General features: G+C 53.4%; 1 protein-coding gene across 1 annotated transcript in view; it reads right to left on the bottom strand.

The window, feature by feature from the left end:
• Sorcs2 (sortilin related VPS10 domain containing receptor 2) overlaps positions 1-17,587 on the bottom strand; it is a 355,042-nt gene extending 337,455 nt beyond the window's left edge. Inside the window, exon 1 of the mRNA XM_051200383.1 lies at positions 16,995-17,587. Within this exon, the coding sequence (XP_051056340.1) occupies positions 16,995-17,468 (474 nt within the window). The 5' untranslated portion in view covers positions 17,469-17,587. The remainder of the gene's footprint in view (positions 1-16,994) is intronic.
• Between the last annotated feature and the right edge of the window lie 2,178 nt (positions 17,588-19,765).

The following is a 19,765-nucleotide window of genomic DNA, read 5'->3' as shown; positions in this document are numbered from 1 at the left end:
GAGGTGGGAAGCCAAGGCTTACAAGGCTGAGCAAGTCCATCTCTCTTTAACATCTGCTTTCTTCCCAGAACTACTCGGCAGAGTTCAGCATCACGCACTGAGTCCATGCCACCTTCCCTTGACCTTCCTATATAGAAATGCTCACAGGTAAGGAGTTGTGGGCTCCTGCCAGCTCCAGGCATTCTCAAATCCCCTGTGCAAGCGGCCCTGGTGCAGCCTCCTTATCCTGCACAAGCCCAGCTCCATGCTGACCTCACCTCTCAGCAAAGACCAAACACACTGGAATGTGCTGACTCAGCAGGGGGTGAGCCGCCCATGTCTGGGGGTATCCCAGCCGTCACCCTCCAAGTACCCTGGAAACTCTAAAGGCCTGTGAGTGCCCTGGTACTGTTCCGGAAACCACCACACACATAGCAAGTGCCCACATGGTGTTTGCTGAATGGATCTGCCTTCCAGCTATCTCTTGCATGCAGAGCCATGGACAGAGCCTGGTTGCCTTCTTGGCTTTCCATAAAGATCCCCATCTGGGGTTCACCTCCACTCCAACTTCCTATAAACACTTCAGCAATCACTAATGCCAGGCTGGAGACTGGAGGCGCCCAAACAAAACCTCCCAGGCAGCTTCCTGGCATAGGAAACAACCCCTCACTGCAGAAACCTCACAGCTCTTCTGTCTCCTGAGAGCCTGAAGTGCTGTCCTAGGGGTATTCCAGACTCTCTAGGTCCCTATGGAGAGGTGCTAGCCTGGGAAGACCAGACCTGGTTGATGGCCTGTTCAGTCTCGAACACAGAACCCTGATGAGCCCCCCATCTCCTAACAGGCCTTTCTCAGCCCTGCAATGGGAGCTCCAGTCAGGCTCCAGAACACCTTATGGCCACTCTTCCCTAACCCTACACAGAGATCCTCCACTTCTTTGGATTCTGTTTTTGGGGTGTACCCAAAGCTGCTGAAATACATCATCAATGTATGATGATAAACAGAGGTGATCTTGAAGTCCCCGTATCCAGAGATATGACAATCACATTTCCTGCCACATTTGCCCAAAGATTTCTGATAGGGCTGCCTTGCATGACCAGAAAACAGAGGTCCCCTTGGGCATTCATGTCATCTCACATGCACTTCACCCTCTGATCTGTGAATCCACGGTGCATCCACAGTATGCTGACCCAAAGGACAGAGACACCAGGCAGACAGGTTTCTTTTACCTGTCAATGTCCTCAACCTGGGCCAAGTGACCCCAAGACACCACATCTGGGGACCACCAGGGCACACTGCAAAATGCAAGTGTGAAGGATACTGTGGGGCCTCCTGAGTCACCATTCCAAGCAAGAGTCACAGTCCAGGATTGACACCCTTGACGCAGGGTAGTTGGGGCCGGGCAGCATTATCTTACAGCAGCAATGACCCTCAGTAAACAAGCCAATAGAGGTGGTTACTGAGATCATTCTGACTCCCCCCTCTACCCACAGAGTATCCTGCTCAGCACACCCTCCTGCTCCACTGGGAATACTTGATCTATGTATGGAGACAAAACCCCACCCCCCGAATCCGAGCTAGTGGTTTCAGGGTGGGTCTGTGAGTCCAGACTGCTCACCCAGCATTCTCGCCAACAAGAAAGGCTTAAGCAAGGCCAGAACTTCTGTTGTAAACTTCTTGATAAGCTTGGGAGATGCAGCCATCTTTAGCCTGAGTCCCACAAAGTGACCTAGAGCTTAGAGAAGGAAGCAAAGCACAGGGAGACAGAGTCCAGAAAGCTCAAGAGACCGAGACTGGAGCCTCCGTCAGAGCCCCTAGAATCAGACATGCCTGAAGCCAGCACAGGGGGCGATTCCATTCTGAGAGAATTCCAACCCCTCACTTCAGCTAGCAGAGGCTGGACTCCTGTGACCAAGGGCTCTTGTGGACATTACAAGGCACACCAGCAGAGAAGGAAATGGAAGTATGCACCCAACCTGACTGGGAAGAACACAGCCAGTCAGGCTCAAGAGTGTGGAATGCAGACACTGGAAGAAGAGGAAGGTTCTAGAACCAAGAGATAGAATGCAGCATCCCGGAGATGAAGGGGCCACCAGGCAACCGGCACTCTGCATCCATCTTCAGTTTCTGTAAGAATCGCACACACAGGCATGCGCGCACACATATATACACAGACACCACCACATGGATGGGAAGCTGTTGGGAACTCGGGGCCACGCACCCAGATGACGGGACAATCTTGATAGAATTATGCGCACCAACAACAGAGAGCAGTCATTATCTACTTCCGCTGGCATAAAAATTCCTGTCTCAAATTCTTCCAGAGGAGAGAGAATAAAGGGGATTAAGGACTAGAGGATTAGGGATGGAGTCTTAGCCACACATGGCCTCTTCTGGAAATGGCCCCCACCTCAGCACACCTGCTTCCTTCTTAATGGTCATTGGGATGTGTCTGTACTTGGTGGAATTTCACAAGAATAACCACAGCCTTTCAAAAGCTGCCTTTGTGAGTGTAAGGGGATGACCACAAGTCACTGCCTGCCCTGAGGAAACACCCTTCTAAGTTCCTCCCTCCTCACCCCCACCATCCCTAGAAGCTTCCAGACTCCTTCAGAGAGGGGATTTGGGTTTTGTTTTTGTTTTTTTTTTGTTTGTTTGTTTGTTTTGTTTTGTTTTTCCTTGCAATAGAATGGGGCCTCAGTATTGAATTTATTGCCTTAAGAAAAATAGGCAGAAACGCGAGATTTCTTGAGCAGAGTTTGTGGCCATGACTCAACTCTGCTATTAGCCAGTAGGGTTCGGAGAAAGTGTAGCTAACCACAGTCTACTCAATGTCCTGTGGTCACCACGGTGTTTGGACTCACTAAGCCCCACTAAAAGGCTGCATGGCCGTGGGCTCCTAGACGAGGACCAACAAACAGGTGGTAAAGGAATGGAGAGCAGCCCTGACAGTAGCTCTATAAGGAGGACACCTCATATGCCTGTTTTCAGGGAGGCCAGGCACCAGGTCCCTGATGCAGACAAACAGGATGGTCATAATGGTCACCGGTGAGCCAGCATCAATACAGCAAGGGAACAGACCCCAGCAGACAGAGGTCAGCAACAGCAACATGGACCCCAGCAGACAGAAGGCAGGTGGGTAATTATGGTAAGCAGGGTTCTATAACATCATCCTCTGCAGAAACACACACACACACACACACACACACACACACACTCATTGGCCTTCTGCCCCAGAGCCTCCTCCCTGAAGCTCCTCCTGACCTGTGCCCAGGTCACCACAGGCCCCTCCCACTGGGCTGTAACCTCAGCTAGGAAGATACCAACCCCCTTATGAAGGGTCTGGCCAGGACATCCCTCACAGCTTCATGGATGAATCAGCTACTCCAAACACATCACTAGCGCTTACTGTCTGGGTCAAAGTCAAATTAGGTCAAGCCCAGGCATAACAAAGATGAGCAGACTAACAGCTTGGAGGGCTCACCTGGCACTCGGGCCCCTCCCCAGTCATGCCCAGCCCTGACCCCACAGATTGGAAGGGAGTCAGGAGAGACACTGGGTTCCCTCCCCAGTCATGCCCAGCCCTGACCCCACAGATTGGAAGGGAGTCAGGAGAGACACTGGGTTCCCTCCCCAGTCATGCCCAGCCCTGACCCCACAGATTGGAAGGGAGTCAGGAGAGACACTGGGTTCCCTCCCCAGTCATGCCCAGCCCTGACCCCACAGATTGGAAGGGAGTCAGGAGACAAGAAAAACCAGATTGGTACTGTCTCAGAACTCACAGACCGGCTCCAGAGGGATGAGGCAGCCACTACTCCTAGAGAGCCAGTCCGTCCTGGCTCCAGCATGAAGGGCCGGCCTCCCTACTGCAGAGGCCCTTAAGCACTATAGGGTAGGCGGGCCAGCTAGCTAGCCCTCTGATAGCAAAGGAGGTTTCAGGGCTTCCCAGAGAGAGTCCTTTCTTCAGGACCACAAGAGTCTAAGGACCCCAGAATATGCCACCCAGATGGTGGAACAGTCAGAACCTAAGAGAACTCCTAGAGGACCAAGGTGACAGACACAAGCCCAAATCCTCACAGAGGGGGGACTGGGAGTGACAGGGTGGGTGAGAGGGCAGTGTGTCGGTGGCCGACGGTCACTCAGCACAGCGCCAGGTACGGGTGGCCTCCACCACGTCGACCAGGCCTGGTCAGTCACATTGCTGAGGAACAGGACAAAGTTCATGAGGTCAACAGCTCATAGCGGCTGCACAACTGCACAACAAGGGTGACAAAATGTGCTCACAGACAAAGATGGCTGCAGGGCCACTGAGGGAGGAAGATGGGCTGTCTCTGCAGGGGCAGGCAGGCATCCCCTTTCCGGGCACACGGACTGTGCACCCTGCTCCCCGTTAGTTTCAGAGCCCTCTCCTGTCCCTCAGAAGCCAGAGAGCCAGCAAGAGATGAGGCAGCTCTCCACAGGCTCCATGACAAGATCAGAGAGAGAAGCTCCCAGGGAAGACAGGCGAGTCCTGCAAAGGCCAGGATGAAGGGAAACCCGGGGAAGTGAGGGCAGGCCCCCAGGACTGAGGCAGAGCAGAGTTGCCACCTAGTCGCCTGCTTCATGGCTGTGGGGATACAGGCAGCAACACACATACAATTCTGCCATGCTTAGCAAGTGTCCCAGGCACAGCGCCACTCACTGCCTCTCACCCAACCCAGTGAGCAGTGCTGGCTAAGCCTGGGAGCAGAGCACGGGGCCTTCCTGAAGGAAGAAAGAGTCATGGGGAGCATGGGCAGCAGGGCTGGCGGGGAGACCAAGTGACCTGTGTTGGAGCTCACACAGTAAGAGCTAAAAAGCCACATCCAAGAGGAAGCCTGTGACGTCATGTATGCTAAAAAACAGCCCATTGCAGAGCCCTTGAGCAACCTCCCATGTTCTTGTGGATGGCTCACCAGCCCATCAGACACACACAGAGAGAGAGAGAGAGAGAGAGAGAGAGAGAGAGAGAGAGAGAGACTGCATCAAGCAAGAAGCCGGGAGGGTCTTTGCATCTCTGAGCTCAGGAAGCCCTTGAACCAAGTCTGACACAGAGGGTATCTAGGAAGAAAGAGTGTATCAGTCTTAGCACTGTTCTTCCTGTCTGTCCATGCTCAAAGTCTCTAGCAAACAATAGTCCCAATGACAACAAACACAGGCTTCTAGAAACACACTAGGAGCAGGACTTTCCCCTGCCCTGGAAAAGAAGGACAACAGGTCTCCCTGCCATACCACATGGACAGACAGCATCAAGTCCCCACCAACACCAGCTCACAAGTGGCCAGAACCAAATGCCAGGCTGGAGCAGCCAGGCCAGAGAGAGGCCACCTCAATGCCACAGCTTCCTCTATACCCGTGGCTGCCTCCCAGAGCCTCGCCCAAAGGAGCAGGAGCAGCACTGAGCTGGAAAGTTCAGGGGTCCTGTCCCTCCCTACACTGGCCCCAGAAGCATGGGGTTTCAGGTTTCCTGACCACTGCCAGGCCTCTACTCCCGCCTCCAAGGACAGGGAGAGAAACTCTGGCTTGCTCTTAAGAGGTAGCATTCCAGCAATAACTCAGCTAGGGAAACTTGTGAAAAACCAGATGTCAACGAGAAAGGCTCTCTTCAGAGATGGGCCCTAGAGATGAGTGGTTCATAAGGGGCCGGGGGCCTTTGTTTTAAGTGGGCAACTCCAGAAATGGGAAGAAAATGGAACCGCGTGGACCCCTGTTTTACAAAGCCAGAAAATTATGATTTCTGGCAACGAGGTGGCCAGCCCCTACCCTGATGTTCCAGGGACAATGTTCAGTAATACAGGGGAGAGAACCCTTCCTGAGAGCCACTCCCATCAAGAAGGCCATCAGGAACATCACAGCCTAACACATTAGAGCATACGCAGGAGGCCCCCTAACCCAGGCTACTTGGTAAGATGGGGTGACTCCCAGGACGGAAGAGGCAGGAGGGCCCCCCACCCACCCACAAGCAGAAGGTCACCTCTTCTGCCTTTTAGAAATAGTGTATCAATTCCCAGATACAGAATGAAGCCAAGGCCTCAGACAAACACAGAGGTCATCTGAGGGACTCCTTCCCAGAGGGATCCCCAGACTTCCAAAGCTGGTATCCCCTGGACAGTGTCCCAGAAGGAATGAGGGTGACTGAATAGGTGGGCAGTAATCGACTTAGCAAAGTGCTCTTTGTGGAAGGTCTCTCTTCCCTGCTAACCCTGAGACCCGCATCCTCTCATTTGCTCCTTCCAGAAAACTCTCCAGCAGCATCACCTGCCCACAGACTCCGATCTCTGTCAACTCTCTTTGTCAAAGGCTAGGCAATGTCCCCTGGGTTTTCTGCTTGGCTCTGCCTTTCGTAAGTGAGATGGGGCTGAGAACAAGGGCACTATTTAAATGACACAACTTTCTTTGGGAGTCAGCGTTTCCTTTCCATTGAGTACCCTGCCTCCTGGCTGACCTGTCCAGGCAGGAGTACTGAGGTTTGTCCAGCAATGGGCACAGCCTGTACTGTAGTCCAGCTGCACAGCCTGGCTCCTCTTGGCTGTTCCCGTTGCAGAGATGCACCCTGGGCCTTGCAGCACAAGATGGAGATTCCTTTGTGCTTCCAGGAGCTCAGTAGCTGGGCCTCTGGGTTGGGTCAGTGGTCTCCTCTTACATCACATCATAAGGAGGGTTTAACTGAGCATCTACCACGCACTGGAGGGCAGCCGGCCCAGTTCTCCATGATTCCCACTCTTGGCCCACCCTCTTTGTCAAATGTTTTCAAAGAAATTAGTTGTAGTTTGATAACTTCACGAGGAGTTGGCCTCCTTTACACCTATCCATTTTACAATAACTATAAAATTCACATTTCAAGAGAGCCCCTCACACATTTCTCCAGAGATGAGGTGTGTGGAATCCATGGCAGAGAGGTAGGATTCCCCCATGCCAGGATGAGGGGTCCACCAAGACAGCAAATCTACACTGTGTGCTGGGCCTCCCCTCAGGGCCTGAGAAAGGAGGGTACCCAGAAGCTGCCTCAAATCACAGAGAGGGGTATTTGGATTACAGGGATCAAACACCCAAATGCCCTGCTAGGCCATCAAATGGTAAATTAGACACAAACTTCAACAGGGTTAAGAGGTATTGATGAGAATAAATTGAGAAAAACATAGAGATTTTTATTGAGTGCTTTATTTTTACGGAATGAAAATTGAATTACTTAGCTGGTCAATGAGCAAGTCAATAGGGAAAAATGCCTAAAAGCTAGAAAGAAAAGAAAGAAGCAAGAACTTGAAATGTGGCCTGCAGGTTCCACAGTACCTGGAGGTCACTTCCGCCTCAGGAATGGTGATGCCTATGTTGGCCCAGCACCACGCCAGTCCAGTTCTGTATCACACAAGGGATGGACATAGACTCCCTGGGCTCGCCAGCAGCCTCAGTCTTGAGTCTCAGAGATACCCTGGCTCCAGCAACAGCTATGCCATCCTCCTTCCAGGGCACGGGTAGGCCGTGGTAGTCTCAAGGTTCTCTAAAGATGGCTGCCATACACCAATCTGACAGATGTCAAAATTCAAGACCGCACAAAAGGGTCTTTGCTACGACCATGCAAGTTCATGCTCAGTCCAGAAACGAAACAGTCCCCCTGTGACCCAGCAGTTCTATATCCAAGAAAATACCTGAAGAGCCTGAAACCAGGACTAAACAGTTAGTTACTATGGGTCTGCATTCACAGCTTCATTCACTATAGCCAAAGGTGGAAATGATTCAACATCCATCATCAGATGAATGGAAACAATATGTGGTCTATCCACTCAATGGAGTATTACATGGCCCCCAAAAGGGGACATAGGGCATGAGGCTAACAAGCCAGTCACAGAAGGACAAATAACTGTAGCACCCACTCCAACGAGGTCCAGAGCTTTCAAACTCACAGAGTGATGGCTACTGGACCTGGGGGAATTAGCACTTAGTAGAGACAGTCTCAGCTGGGGAACATACTAGAAATGAATGGTGGGGATGGTTGCACAGCAACACAAGTACCCTGATGCTGCTGAGCTGTTCATTTAAAAATAGGTACAACGAGATAACGTTATATAACCACAATTCAAACCACAGTAAAGAAAAATAAAAAATATTTATTTTAAAAAATGTTCACACTTCTCATTTACATTGTGTGTGTGTGTGTGTGTGCGCGCGCGCGCCCATGCATGCACACGCACGCATTCATGCGTGCTGTGACATGTGTGGAGGTCAGAGGCTCTCCTTCTACCGTATGAGTTCCAAGGATCCCACCCTGATCCTTGGGCTTGATAGCAAGCACCTTTACCTGCTGAACCACCCAACTGGCCCCAAAATATTTCTTATATTTTTTTTAAAAGAGAGAGAAAGAGCCAGAAGGCTTGTGTTCAAGATTAGTGAAATTCAAACCATGCCTGGGACCCTTACTGGCTATTTCCAGCAAACCCTAAGGACAACTGCATGCATATTGGTCATAGCTGTAAATGATATGGTAGTATGTATCATCTATACAATGAGGGGGCACAGGCTGATTAGTGGCGGGCTCTAAGGGGCTCATTTTATTGTCCCTAATCCAGAGCTCTATGCAAACAGAGAAGAATGTGCCGATAAGGTCAAACTCTATTGGAGGCAGAGGCAGGAGGTGAGCCTCAGTAGCAGAGGACACCTCTCCTCTGAGCCCCGGCAATGGCATCTAGTCTGCTACTTCACGAATACACAAGGGCAAGCAAACTCAAAAAGAACTCTCGACTCCTGCACTTGGCCTGGTCCACGAGCATCAGGAAATGGCGTCCACAAGAGCAGTGCTGTGCTCAAGTTGAGGCTAGCTCAGCAATGGAGCAAATCACCTGCTTCTGCAGAAAAATTAGTAAGGAAAGGAGACTGCTGTTATTTTAAGACCTCCGAGACCCGAGTGAGAAGAAACTAATTAAATGATTGTAATTTTCTGTGCAAATAAGCAACCAACCGCTACAGAAACACAAACTAGGAAGGGGCTTTTCCACCTTCAAAGAATGGTGGACTTCTTATTTCATATTTCTAGCTTTCCAGGGCCCACTCTCACTCAGGTAGCACTAGTTGATGTTCAAATGATGAATGGAGCTTAATTGGATTCAGGGTGATGAGCACTCTGTGGACTGGCAAGTGTCAGCGATCCCAGGGTGTCATGGAAAAGGCCCAGCACCTGCCATCACCATCACCCAGAACCTACACGGGTTGGGAGCCAGATGCCTGCGTCTTCAGTTTCCAGCCTTGTGGGACAGATCCAGGAAGGCCTGTGGTTGCATGGACCTGCTGTGTGGGGCATGTTCATCCCCACCATCCCTCGGCTTGTTCACACCCACAATCCAGATCACACCCACCCAAGACCCAGAAAGGGTTTCCCATAGCCAAAGCAGCCATGAAATGACCCAATATAAGTGTGCACCCTGCTGATGTCCATGATGCCCAGGCTGAAAACCAGCCTAACACACATAGATTGATATCTACATTTTACAGACTAGAAGTCCTGAGGGACAGAGCACAGCCCTGATCCCTGTACCTGAGGAGCAGTCCTGGTGACACCATTACGCCCCCAGAGCACCCATCAAGATGATAAAGCAGAAGTGGGCGCTTGGCAAGGTCAATAAAGAATCCCCTCTTAGAGAATGGGTCCAAGAGGGCTCCAACCAGAAGGCAGTGTGTAAGCTCAGGCACCCAGCTGATTCTCCAGGCCCTCCAAGTCTGTGCGTGCGCCTTTACATCACCCCCTGGCAAGTCCTGGCCTGACTGGAAATTCATCATCGTGGAGTAACGGCAACTCTGGAGAGGCCTGTGCAAGCCAGACTGCACTCTAACCCTGAGGGGGTGCATGGATGAGCTAATTTATGAGGCTGTGCAGACGAGCTAATTTATGACCCTTTTAGAATGAGTTCTGGAACCTTCTGCAACTACAGGCTAAAGAGGCCCTTCATTAAAGCAGGAGTGGGTGTGTGAAGTGCGTCAGGAACTTTGCTGAAGGGCTGTCCTGGCACCTCTGAGCCAGGCTTCCTGGTGGCAGACATGTCCCTTCTCTACCCACAAACTCTCCAGACTTCTAAGGTCCTCACCTCCCTTCGGCCTCAGTATCCCCACTTTCCCAGTCTCCACCTCAGACCAGGTCTCCTTGTCCTTCAGAGTGGCTCCATCTGAGCCTCCTTCAGGAAGTCTTACCAAATTCCCCAGCCCACGTGTTCACACAGCCCTGAGGACACTCTGGACAGAATTCTGTCCCAATTCAGCATCTCGGCAGGCAAGGCCTTTGCTTCACTGAGTTCCATGGGGCAGCCCTGGCAGTTAACCCTGCCAGGTACACACGAAATGCTCTGCAAATATTAGCTGAGTCCACAGCTCCTGGGAGCTGGGACCGACACTGTTGCTAGAAAAGAGAGAACAAGGAAGTGATGTCCAAGGTCTTTGAAAACCGCAAAGTGGAAGGTGTTGACAACATGCTGGTTGCCCCCCCCCATGCTGCCCAGGCTCCACACAGGTACCCAGGCCCAACTACCAGCCTGACACATGAATTGTTATCCATGCTTTATCAACTAGAAGCAGGTTCAGAGATGTTCTATCCTCACCCAGCCTGGCTGGGCCTGATACTGGAGTTCACACTGGAGCCTTAGAGCATTAAGGCCGGCACCTACAGCAACATTGAGAAGAGGGAGCTGTGGGTACCAGCACTAGGCCTTGCAAGCTCTCCCTCTCTTCAATCCTGCGCTCCACATATGTAAAGTATGAATAAACTAAATGTATACACAGAGCCCATAGTTGGTAGTGATTTGGAACTCACCTGGCACTACTGCTCATGTTACAGATGAGGAAACCGAGACCCAAGAACGCATGGGTGCATGGGTAAACACTTTCAGCAGGGCAGGCCCTGGAGGGATGGGCTTCTGACTGAGGGTGGAGAGGAATGAAAGCCCAGGGTTAACGGGGGACAAGTGGACATCCTGGAGGACAGAAGAGCAGAGTTCCCGGGGTCAGAGCCTGAAAGAAGGGCATGAGCCCCACCACACAGGGGCTCGCACTAGTGAATACACCCTCAGCCTCCCACCCTTGGGATCGCTTGCCATAGGGCCCACCACATGGTGGCTCACACCAGCTCCCACTCTGCAAAGCCTGGAGCAGACATGGCATTCCCTTCTCAAACAATTCGAACTCTTAGAGCTCAGTGATTCTAGAAGAGCATGAGAGCTTCCCAAACATGTCTCCTGTGGCCTTACTGGCCATACATGCCCTGCATACAAGAGCTGAAGGCAAGAACCCTCCATTCATCCCAGTCACCCTAGATGCTACACACACACACACACACACACACACACACACACACACACACACACACACACGAAGGCGAAGGCAGGTCTTCTAGACTCTGGACTCTGGGTTGCCCAGCAGAGAACTAGGTCCATGGGTAGTACTGGGTAAGTGAAGCTGGGACCATAAGGGATTCTGAGAAGTGACAAGAACAGATCAGACCTGAGGTGCCCAGAGAAGGTGACACAAAGTGCAGGAGAACCTGACCCCACAGTGACCTTGGAGGAGAATGCAAAGGAAGGCCGCTGACCTCCAGTCAAAGAAGGTGCCCGTGGGGAAGATGGAAGTGGGTGGGGCCACCAGTGCCAAGAGCCCCCCTCAAGCCCCAGCCAGGTCTGTGAAGAGCTCAGGTGGCGTGCACTGTGGAGTGGAGGAGCCCCGCAGTCCCGTCAGCCCCAAATGCCCCTCCCATCCAGACCTCTGCTGCTCCCCACACCCGGCTCACTGACCTGGTCAATTAATTTTCCTCAGGCTCCTCCATAGCTGAAATGAGCTGTCCAGTCCCAGCCTTCCCAAACCCCATCCGTGTCTCTTCATCTTCCCCGACTCAGTCTCCATGTACTTCAGGCCCTGGGGCTCTTGTTTGCATAGGAAGGTGTCATCCCACAGGCTTTCCTGAGTGTCAGCCTGGGCCCAAGGAAAAAGGCAGCATGCCTCCCTCCCCTGCCCTCAAGAATGGCTCTTGGTGTCACCAGGGCACCCACCACCACCACCGAATTGGGAAGAAAGCTATACAGTATACAAATGATCATGCTCACGCACAGATTCCAGAAGGGCCCTTCAGCACCTGTGAGCGCTCCATATAATGCCACTCTGCATAACACAGAAACCAGGGCACCCTTAGCACGAGACCCTGGACACCCTCAGCACAGGACCCTGGGGTATCCTCACCATAGAGCAGGAGGCTCAAGAGTATGCACCTGTGGTTTGCTCCACAGACCCTGTGTCACAGTACACTGCTCTGTGACTGCCACCTGTCACACGGCACAGCCATCTCTGTCTCTCTCCTCATTCTTCATCCAGACACTAGACTTAAGGTCCTGACAGGCTTGCATGCCAGTGCCAAGCTCCTGACAGCCCATGTGACAGACACTCAACATCAGCCACAGCATCCTTGGTCACTGTCTCACTTGGGTGGCCACGGGACACCTTGGTAGTGGCTGCAAAGACAAACGCTCAGCGCCTACAAGCTGTCAGTCTCAGCTTCCATGGGAAGCCAGACTCCAGCCCCAGAACAAAGGGGGACTGGCTACCCGGAACCTTGAACTCAGGAATTTGCAATGCCCGGGAGCCACTGAGATGCTTCTACTAGGACACTACAAAGCCACAGCTATAGGAAGGCTGTAAGTCAGAAGGACCCATTCATTCAGATGCCAGAAGGTACCAGTGGGTGGCGGACACAGACCTGGGGCCTCAGAGCCCAGCATTGAAGAAAGTGAGAGGCCCCCATTCACCCTCACCTGGGCACCTCCCTCAGACTCAGTGTCCCCAACACAGCCCAGGCACGACCTAAACAGCACATAGTCCCTCTAGCCTCAGCCCTGCACCCCTCCTGTGGCCTTTCTGGTCCCACCCAGGCTGAGTGTCATAGCTGTACACCATGCTCTGATCTACGCATTTTGCATGGAAACCTACTAACCTGCGAGTCCATCTTTCCTGGGTGAAGACAGAGGCCTAGAGCATCTCCCCCATCTGTCCTAGGGGCCAAGGCCAGAAGGCGAGCCCGAGACACACCCAGCCCAGCAGGCTCCAAACTTAATTATCCACCAACCCAACACTGCCACAGGCTCGACAGCCATGTACCTGGGGAGTGGGGGGGGGGGGCAGGGACAAACTTCCCCCTCCTCCCAACTTATCTCCTCAGGGTTCTGCTTCCACACAGAGCATTCAGTGTCTCCATGACCTTCCATTTCCTACCTCACAGGTCTCACCAGGCTGCCTCTCCTGCTAGCACTTTCTCCCTCTCTCATCTGCTCCACCTGCTTGCCCTTTGGACCAGCCCTGAGGCCGCCTCTTCTATGCTGCCCTCCCTGATGATGCTCTCCAACCGTCTGCCCGCTTGCGTCCATCAGTCCGTCTCACCTCTCCCGCCAGATGACACGTTCAGATAATGGCAAGTGAGATGTGACCTCTACCCCCTGCTCCTGGGGGGTGAGGGGGGGCTAAATTGTGTTATGAAAGTTCATAAATTGAAGTCCTAATCCCGGACCTCCCAACTTGACTGGATCTGGAGTAGGGTTTCTAACACTGATTCCAACATAATGAATCTGTCGAGGTGGCCTTACCCAAATTGATGTTCCAACGGGAAGGAATAATCCCATCCCAGGTGCAAACAAAGGGACAAAAGGAGCTTGCTGTCCATGGCCCACACTGTCACGGTCCTTTGTCACAAAGTTAGAGCAAACAAATGCACCTGCCCTCAAGAAATCTGACATGTGCAGGGGTCATGGCAGAATGCCCATACAACTAAAGCAGAGACCATGATACTTCTATACAAGGAACCGAGGCAAATAGGCTGCCTTTGACCTTCCAACGCTTGCTTGCGCTCTCTGCGTTTACACAAAAATGACACAGGTGGGAAGTCCAACCAATGCCTGGGGTGGGGTGGGGTGTGCTTACTCTGCCCAGAATTAGCTGTGAACACTCACCACCACCCCTGGGAGACACAGCACAGGGTGAGGCAGGTGGGAAAGAGGCAAATGGTCAGTCTGAGGAACAGAGATGGGTCCCGGCTGTGGGAAGCTCACGTCCAAGTTGAACCTTGAGTCAAAGTTGCGATGCAAGAGCCTTGTGGGAAGGAGCCCGGGGGAATTCTCCCCCCCCCCAAAAAAAAACAGTACCTCACACTCCTGCCAGGCTAACAGGAAACCGCCACCCTCAGATGGAGCCCAGCACTGTGGCCTGTTTCATGCCTTCGTATAATCCAACCGCAGTGGAGATGCAGGGCTTTGTATGCACAGCCCAATCTGGGTGTATCAAGAGGCAACCATAGACCGTTTCCATGAAGCACTCATCTTACACATAACAATGTGTTGCCACAGCCAGACGTCAGCTGGAGAGGCCCTGTTTGAACTTCCAGGCGAGCCCCCTTCCCTATCTCCATGGGAGCAGGAAGAACTGAGACTTTGCAAGGGAAGCTCACATATGTCCCCAGAGCTGCAGCGACAGGGACTGTCGGGGAACCAGCTTTCGTCCTGCAGTCCCTCAGCCCATCCCTTATCGGGGTGTGCTCTCCTGCCATTTCTGAGAGCCCATGCCCCTCCCCCAGAGCTCTTATTTTGAAAAGCACCTGACATGATAAAGCAAAATGCTCTTCGGTGGACCCAATCAGAATCCGCAGAGGGCAGGGGCAAGCAGCAGAAAGGCAACTTCATAAAGACAGCACTCAGCAAAGAGTCCCTGGGTCTGCTCCTTTCTCATCCAAGCTTGCAAAGGTGGTGCTTCAAGCAAGAGGTACAGCCAGCTGCCAAGTGCTGGCTCTCGTCTCTGACCCTGTGGCTGCACATTGAGCATGGAGGGAGCAGCACGCTTCCAAGACACTTCACGAGCCAAGAATGTGCTATGCACAATCAGACCTAAGAGAGCCATGTTTAAAGGGACCAGTTTACTGAGGCAGCTCTCAGGGGCAGCCCTCACCTATCTTTTTCCATTCCTAGGTTTTCTCAGGCAAGGGAAAACCTCTCAGAGCATCCCAGCCACGGGTGGCCAGGTTTTCTGGAAAGAATCCCATCCCATCTTCCTTACCGCCCAGGGCTGAGTGCAGTGAGTGAGGAGGAGGAGGAGGAGGGAGAAGGCTCAGGTCAGATTCCAGGCACTGTGTCCATGCTGTCCCACACACATTCAGCTGGGTGTCAGCTAAGTGCCAGGCTGTGCCCTACTGTCCACATCTTATGCCGGCTCCTACGTCATAATGGCTGCAGGAGAGGGTCCCTCAAGGCTTCTTCCCAATTCTTTGGCCAGTCATTCTCCATCCTCAACTCTCCAAGGAGGCCACTCAGGAGCCAGGCTCTGAGCCTAGAAGGGGTCCAACTGGACACCAAGCTATCCTAGAGGTAGTTGGTCCAAGCCCCACCCACCCAGTGTCTCACACTCTTCTTTCATACCTTCCTCCCATGAAGCTAAGTGACAGAGTGAGAAGAGTAAGCTAGCTGGATCAGCAACCTCAACATTCCAAGCCCATGGAGCTTACTCTCCCAGTCCCTTGCAGTCGTTTTCAGTCCCTGGTTTCCTGGCTGCCTTTCAGTTCTGAAGAACAGCCTGTGGCACAGGGGACACCGTTTAACTTAGTTACTAGCCATCTCTGAATGACTGGGACCAGCGACATAACTAGAGTCTGAGGCCTTGCTCAAGGTTCAGATGAGGGGGCATCAGGGCACCTCCCTGCCCTTGGGAGGAGCACCCTGACTGCCCCCTGCTGGCCAGCTGCATCCACAGCACTAGCTCTGCCCTCTGAGGGCTGTTAGTCTTCCCCAGATGCCATTAACTAGGCACAAGTGAAAACACCTGCATCCTGGATGCAGACAGCCAGTGGGGGAGGGGCCAGCAGGACTGGGCTTGGAGCCAGCCAACGCCACTTGGTTGTCCGTCCTCCAGCACAAATGGAAACCTCCTAGCAGTCACCAAGTGTGCTAGGAGAAGGAACAGGGGTAAAAGTGTCTGCAGCCCCCAACAACCAAGAGAGGACACCTGCCCACCCCACCTCCAGTACATGCAGGAATTCTGGTCCTATGTATTTTCACCCAAACTTGGGAGATAAAGAGATGGAGCCAGCTACTGGGGGTGGGGGACACGTGGAAAGTGTGAGTGGACAGTGGCCTGCCAGTGAGGAGGGATTCCTACCTCCCTCTTCATGAAACACACTTTCCCGGATAGCACAAACTTGCAGAACTGACGTGCATACACCTGGGACTGCCCAGTGGGGACAGAGTGACTGTGGCTTTTAACCAGGATGAACAAAGCCCCTGAGGTACACCACCAAAACAGGAACGGGAGAGGCTAGATCCTAGATGTTGGTGTGTAAGGATACTGGAGGTCTCCAGCCACAGGGAGAGATATGGGAGAAAGGCAGGGAGTGGGCACCCAGCGCTAAAGATCTCACATCGTTAAATGACGTTAAACACCCTAGGTCCTAGGTCCGGGTGGACCAAAGATGGCCATGGGACACACGAGGAGGAACAAACCTAGAATTAAAAGTCTTATAACAGGGTATGGAACTGACAGGGTTATCCTGGCCCCCAAGATGGGGGTAGATCGGGTCGTAGGGACTTCCCGAACCAGCAATTCCAGGGGTGCACGCTGGAGCCGCTGGGTGCAGTGCAGTGTGTGGGCGACCCACCATCCACGCGGCACAGAGCTAGGTGTCCCTCAAGAACCTGGAGTCATGCTGTCCCGATCCTGAAGACTCTAGGGACTTCCCCGTAGCCCAGAGACGCTTGGGGGTACCCAGATCTTCGGAAATGCCACCTGAGAAAGAACGAATCTCGCAAATTTGAGGACCCTTCCAAAAGTAACCCATAGCCAGAAGCCTGTAGGGGCGCCCCCGAGGTGACCCGAGTCCCCCAAGTGGCCAAGAATGCCCAGCAGGGGTGACCGCGGGTGGTCCGGAAGTGGGGGGGGCTGTGGTGGTCTCCCTGAGTATCCAGAGGTGTCCGGGAAGGGCCGGGGGCGCAAGGAGGTCACTTACGCTGCTGTTCTCTCCTGTCCAGTGCACCATTGCCTGGTTGTGTGTCGCGTCTCCCTTGAGCACGAACGACGTGCTGATGAGCGAGACCTGCGCGCGGGAAGCCGAACCGGCCACCGGCGCCGCCCGCGCCCAGCGCCCCTTGCCCGGAGCTGGGGCGCCATCTGAGCTTGGATCCGAAGCAAGACCCGGACCATGACCCGGGGCGCTGGGCTCGGATTCTCGTGCCTGAGGATCCTCACGATCGCCGGACTCCGTGTGCCCCGCGTGCAGCAGCCGGGTGACCTGCACGCTGGGACCCAGGCGCCCGGGCTGGGGGGAGCTCCCCGCCGCCCCGCAGGCAGTCCCCAGCACCAGCACCACCAGCACCAGCGGCCACAAGCGCGGCCAGCGCGGCGGCGGCGGAGCATGGGATTTCAGGACCGGCACGGTGAGGCCAGGACGCTTCGGGGCGCTCGGGGTTCCCTGGGGAGCCATGGTCGCCGGTAAGCAGCAGCGGGGCGCTGCGGGCGACACCGCGGCCGAGAGAGCGGGAGGGCGCTTGGAGCTCGAGCAAGAGCGCAGAGAAAGGAGCCAGGAGGGAGGGAGCGCGGGAGGAGGGGACTCAAAGCCGCCACGCAGCCAAGAGAGCACCGCCACCTGCCGGCCGCACGCGAGCTGCAGCTCTGGGCTGGGCCGGGCCAGACCAGGATGTCCTGAGCACAGTCACACCTCCAAGACCCCTTCCTTCCTTCACAGTGACTCCCAGACTCACCCTAGATACTCTTCTCCCTCCCTCTTTCCATCCTCCCTGCCTTTCTCAGGACGTTTACGGAGCACTTACACTTGGCCAGCCAGAGTTCCAGGCACTTGGGGCACAACGGGGTGCAACAAAGGGAGATAGGCCACACCCAAGTAGCCTGGTTAGAGGCCAAACAACTCCAGAGCAGCCCATCAGCAGAAGCGTCTCCTCTGGACGCTGCTGGAGAGGGTCAGGGAGAATGGATACCTGAGAGTCATGAAAACCAGAGATGTTCTAAGCAGCTGAGGACTGTGACTTGGGGTGTCACCCCAAGGCCAACGCAGTACCTCAGACAGGCTTCATCTCCCACCCCCAGGGGGAGCCCCTGAGCAGAAGACTATACCTGTGTAGGGGTAGCCAGAAGAGAAGGACAAAGAGAGGTCCAAACCAGACAGCCTAGGCTAACAAAGTTCCCAGCCAAAGTCATCGGGCCGCTTTAATTCGATGTCCAGGCAAGCAGCCTTCATTGCCAGCCCCTCTGCCACTCAGACCAGCTTGGGAGGGTACAAAGCAAGAGCCCTCCAAATGATGAGCAGATGAGCCCTGCCCCCTCTCTTCTCAAGCTCAGGGTTCAGGTCATACTCCACTGCCTGCTGGGTGTCTTCACTTCAGAGAACCAAATCTAGCGGAGGACAAAGTATCCAGCAAAGTCTGAACTTGCCAGCAAGGCTGAAACTCCAGCGCCCCCTCCAGGAGCTCCTGCTCTCCAGAGGCCACTTTGTCAGAGCTGCCCCTGTGCCCAGCAGTGAGCCTGACTGAAGCCCCTGTCAGGTGCCCAAGAAGGTCTCCTCCTGTGGAACGTGCTCGGGCTGCACCCTGATTTCAACTTCCAACCTGAAATTTTCAGGAGCTGACGTCAGAAGCCAGGCAAGAAGGGAGGGTGCACAGCTGTGTCAACATTTGGTCCTAGCAAAGAAAGGCTGGTAAAGCTGTCAGTGTCTGGGGAAGGTGGCAGAGAAGGATGGAAAACTAGCAGGGAATGCACTGACTCCCATGGTGCCTTTCCCAGCTGGTGGGAGGGGGCTGCAAGTCATAATTGTAAGCCACCACTGCTGTGGTCTCCTCCAGCTTTGAATAAGTTTGGCTTTATTGTATTTCAATATTTTTGTAAAGCTTCTAAGTAATAAGAGAAAACCTCACACCATGACAGACTACTAAATACCTACTGTGTGTTGGGCATTTTCTTGGGGGCTTCTGTGCCTGGTAGGTTACCACTGCAGGTTATCATATGCCATCTCATGGCCAGAACAGTGGATAGAACTGTCCACATTTACAAATGAGGAAACACACTCAGACATTCAGTTACAGCCTGAAGTCACCTAGCCGGTGCATGTCAGGAGCCAGATTCCAACCCAGGTGTTCTGATCCGATGTAGCATCCTCCAAACCACCCATACCTCTCATCACCTGGGAATGGGGTTCTGGAATACTACTCCCTTCAGGAACTCAGATCCAGAGGATGGAGTCAGCCAGACCTGAGATAGGTCACAGAGATTTGGTCAAGCCCCCCCCCCAATAAATAGAGGAGATAGTCCAGGCCTGGAATACAGGTGTGATGTCCTGCCAGTGCTCCTTCCAGAACAATCTATTGCCTCTACTCCAGAGAATCTAAAGGAATTTGGAAGAGTATAGCTGGTTCATCTCTTCCATGAACCTAGAGCTGTTGGGGTCATTCAGTTTACAGCTGTAGCTGGACCCAGGGACAAAGATGAAGGAGAGGAGGCTCAGGCCCAGCAGGACTGACAGATACTAAATATCTCAGCTACCAGCTTGCACTGGGGAAAAAAGAAAGTTGCTGTGTGATGAAGGGTGAAGGGAGTGGGGTGGAGGATGTTCCACTTATTTTGAGGTAACGTAGAACTGTCAACCAAGGTGGCAGGTGTCAAGATGGAGCCAGCCCCAGCCATGACAGGTGCTGTCCTGTCGTAGCAGAAGAGGGGGAAGCCCTTGAGTGGTGATCCCACAGTGTGCCCAGGAGTAGCCCAATTGGTATT

Source organism: Phodopus roborovskii, unplaced genomic scaffold (genome assembly GCF_943737965.1).
Source record: "Phodopus roborovskii unplaced genomic scaffold, PHOROB, whole genome shotgun sequence".
Classification (NCBI taxonomy): domain Eukaryota; kingdom Metazoa; phylum Chordata; class Mammalia; order Rodentia; family Cricetidae; genus Phodopus; species Phodopus roborovskii.
Note: the sequence above shows the minus strand (reverse complement) of the source record. Positions and strands in the feature narration are given on the sequence as shown.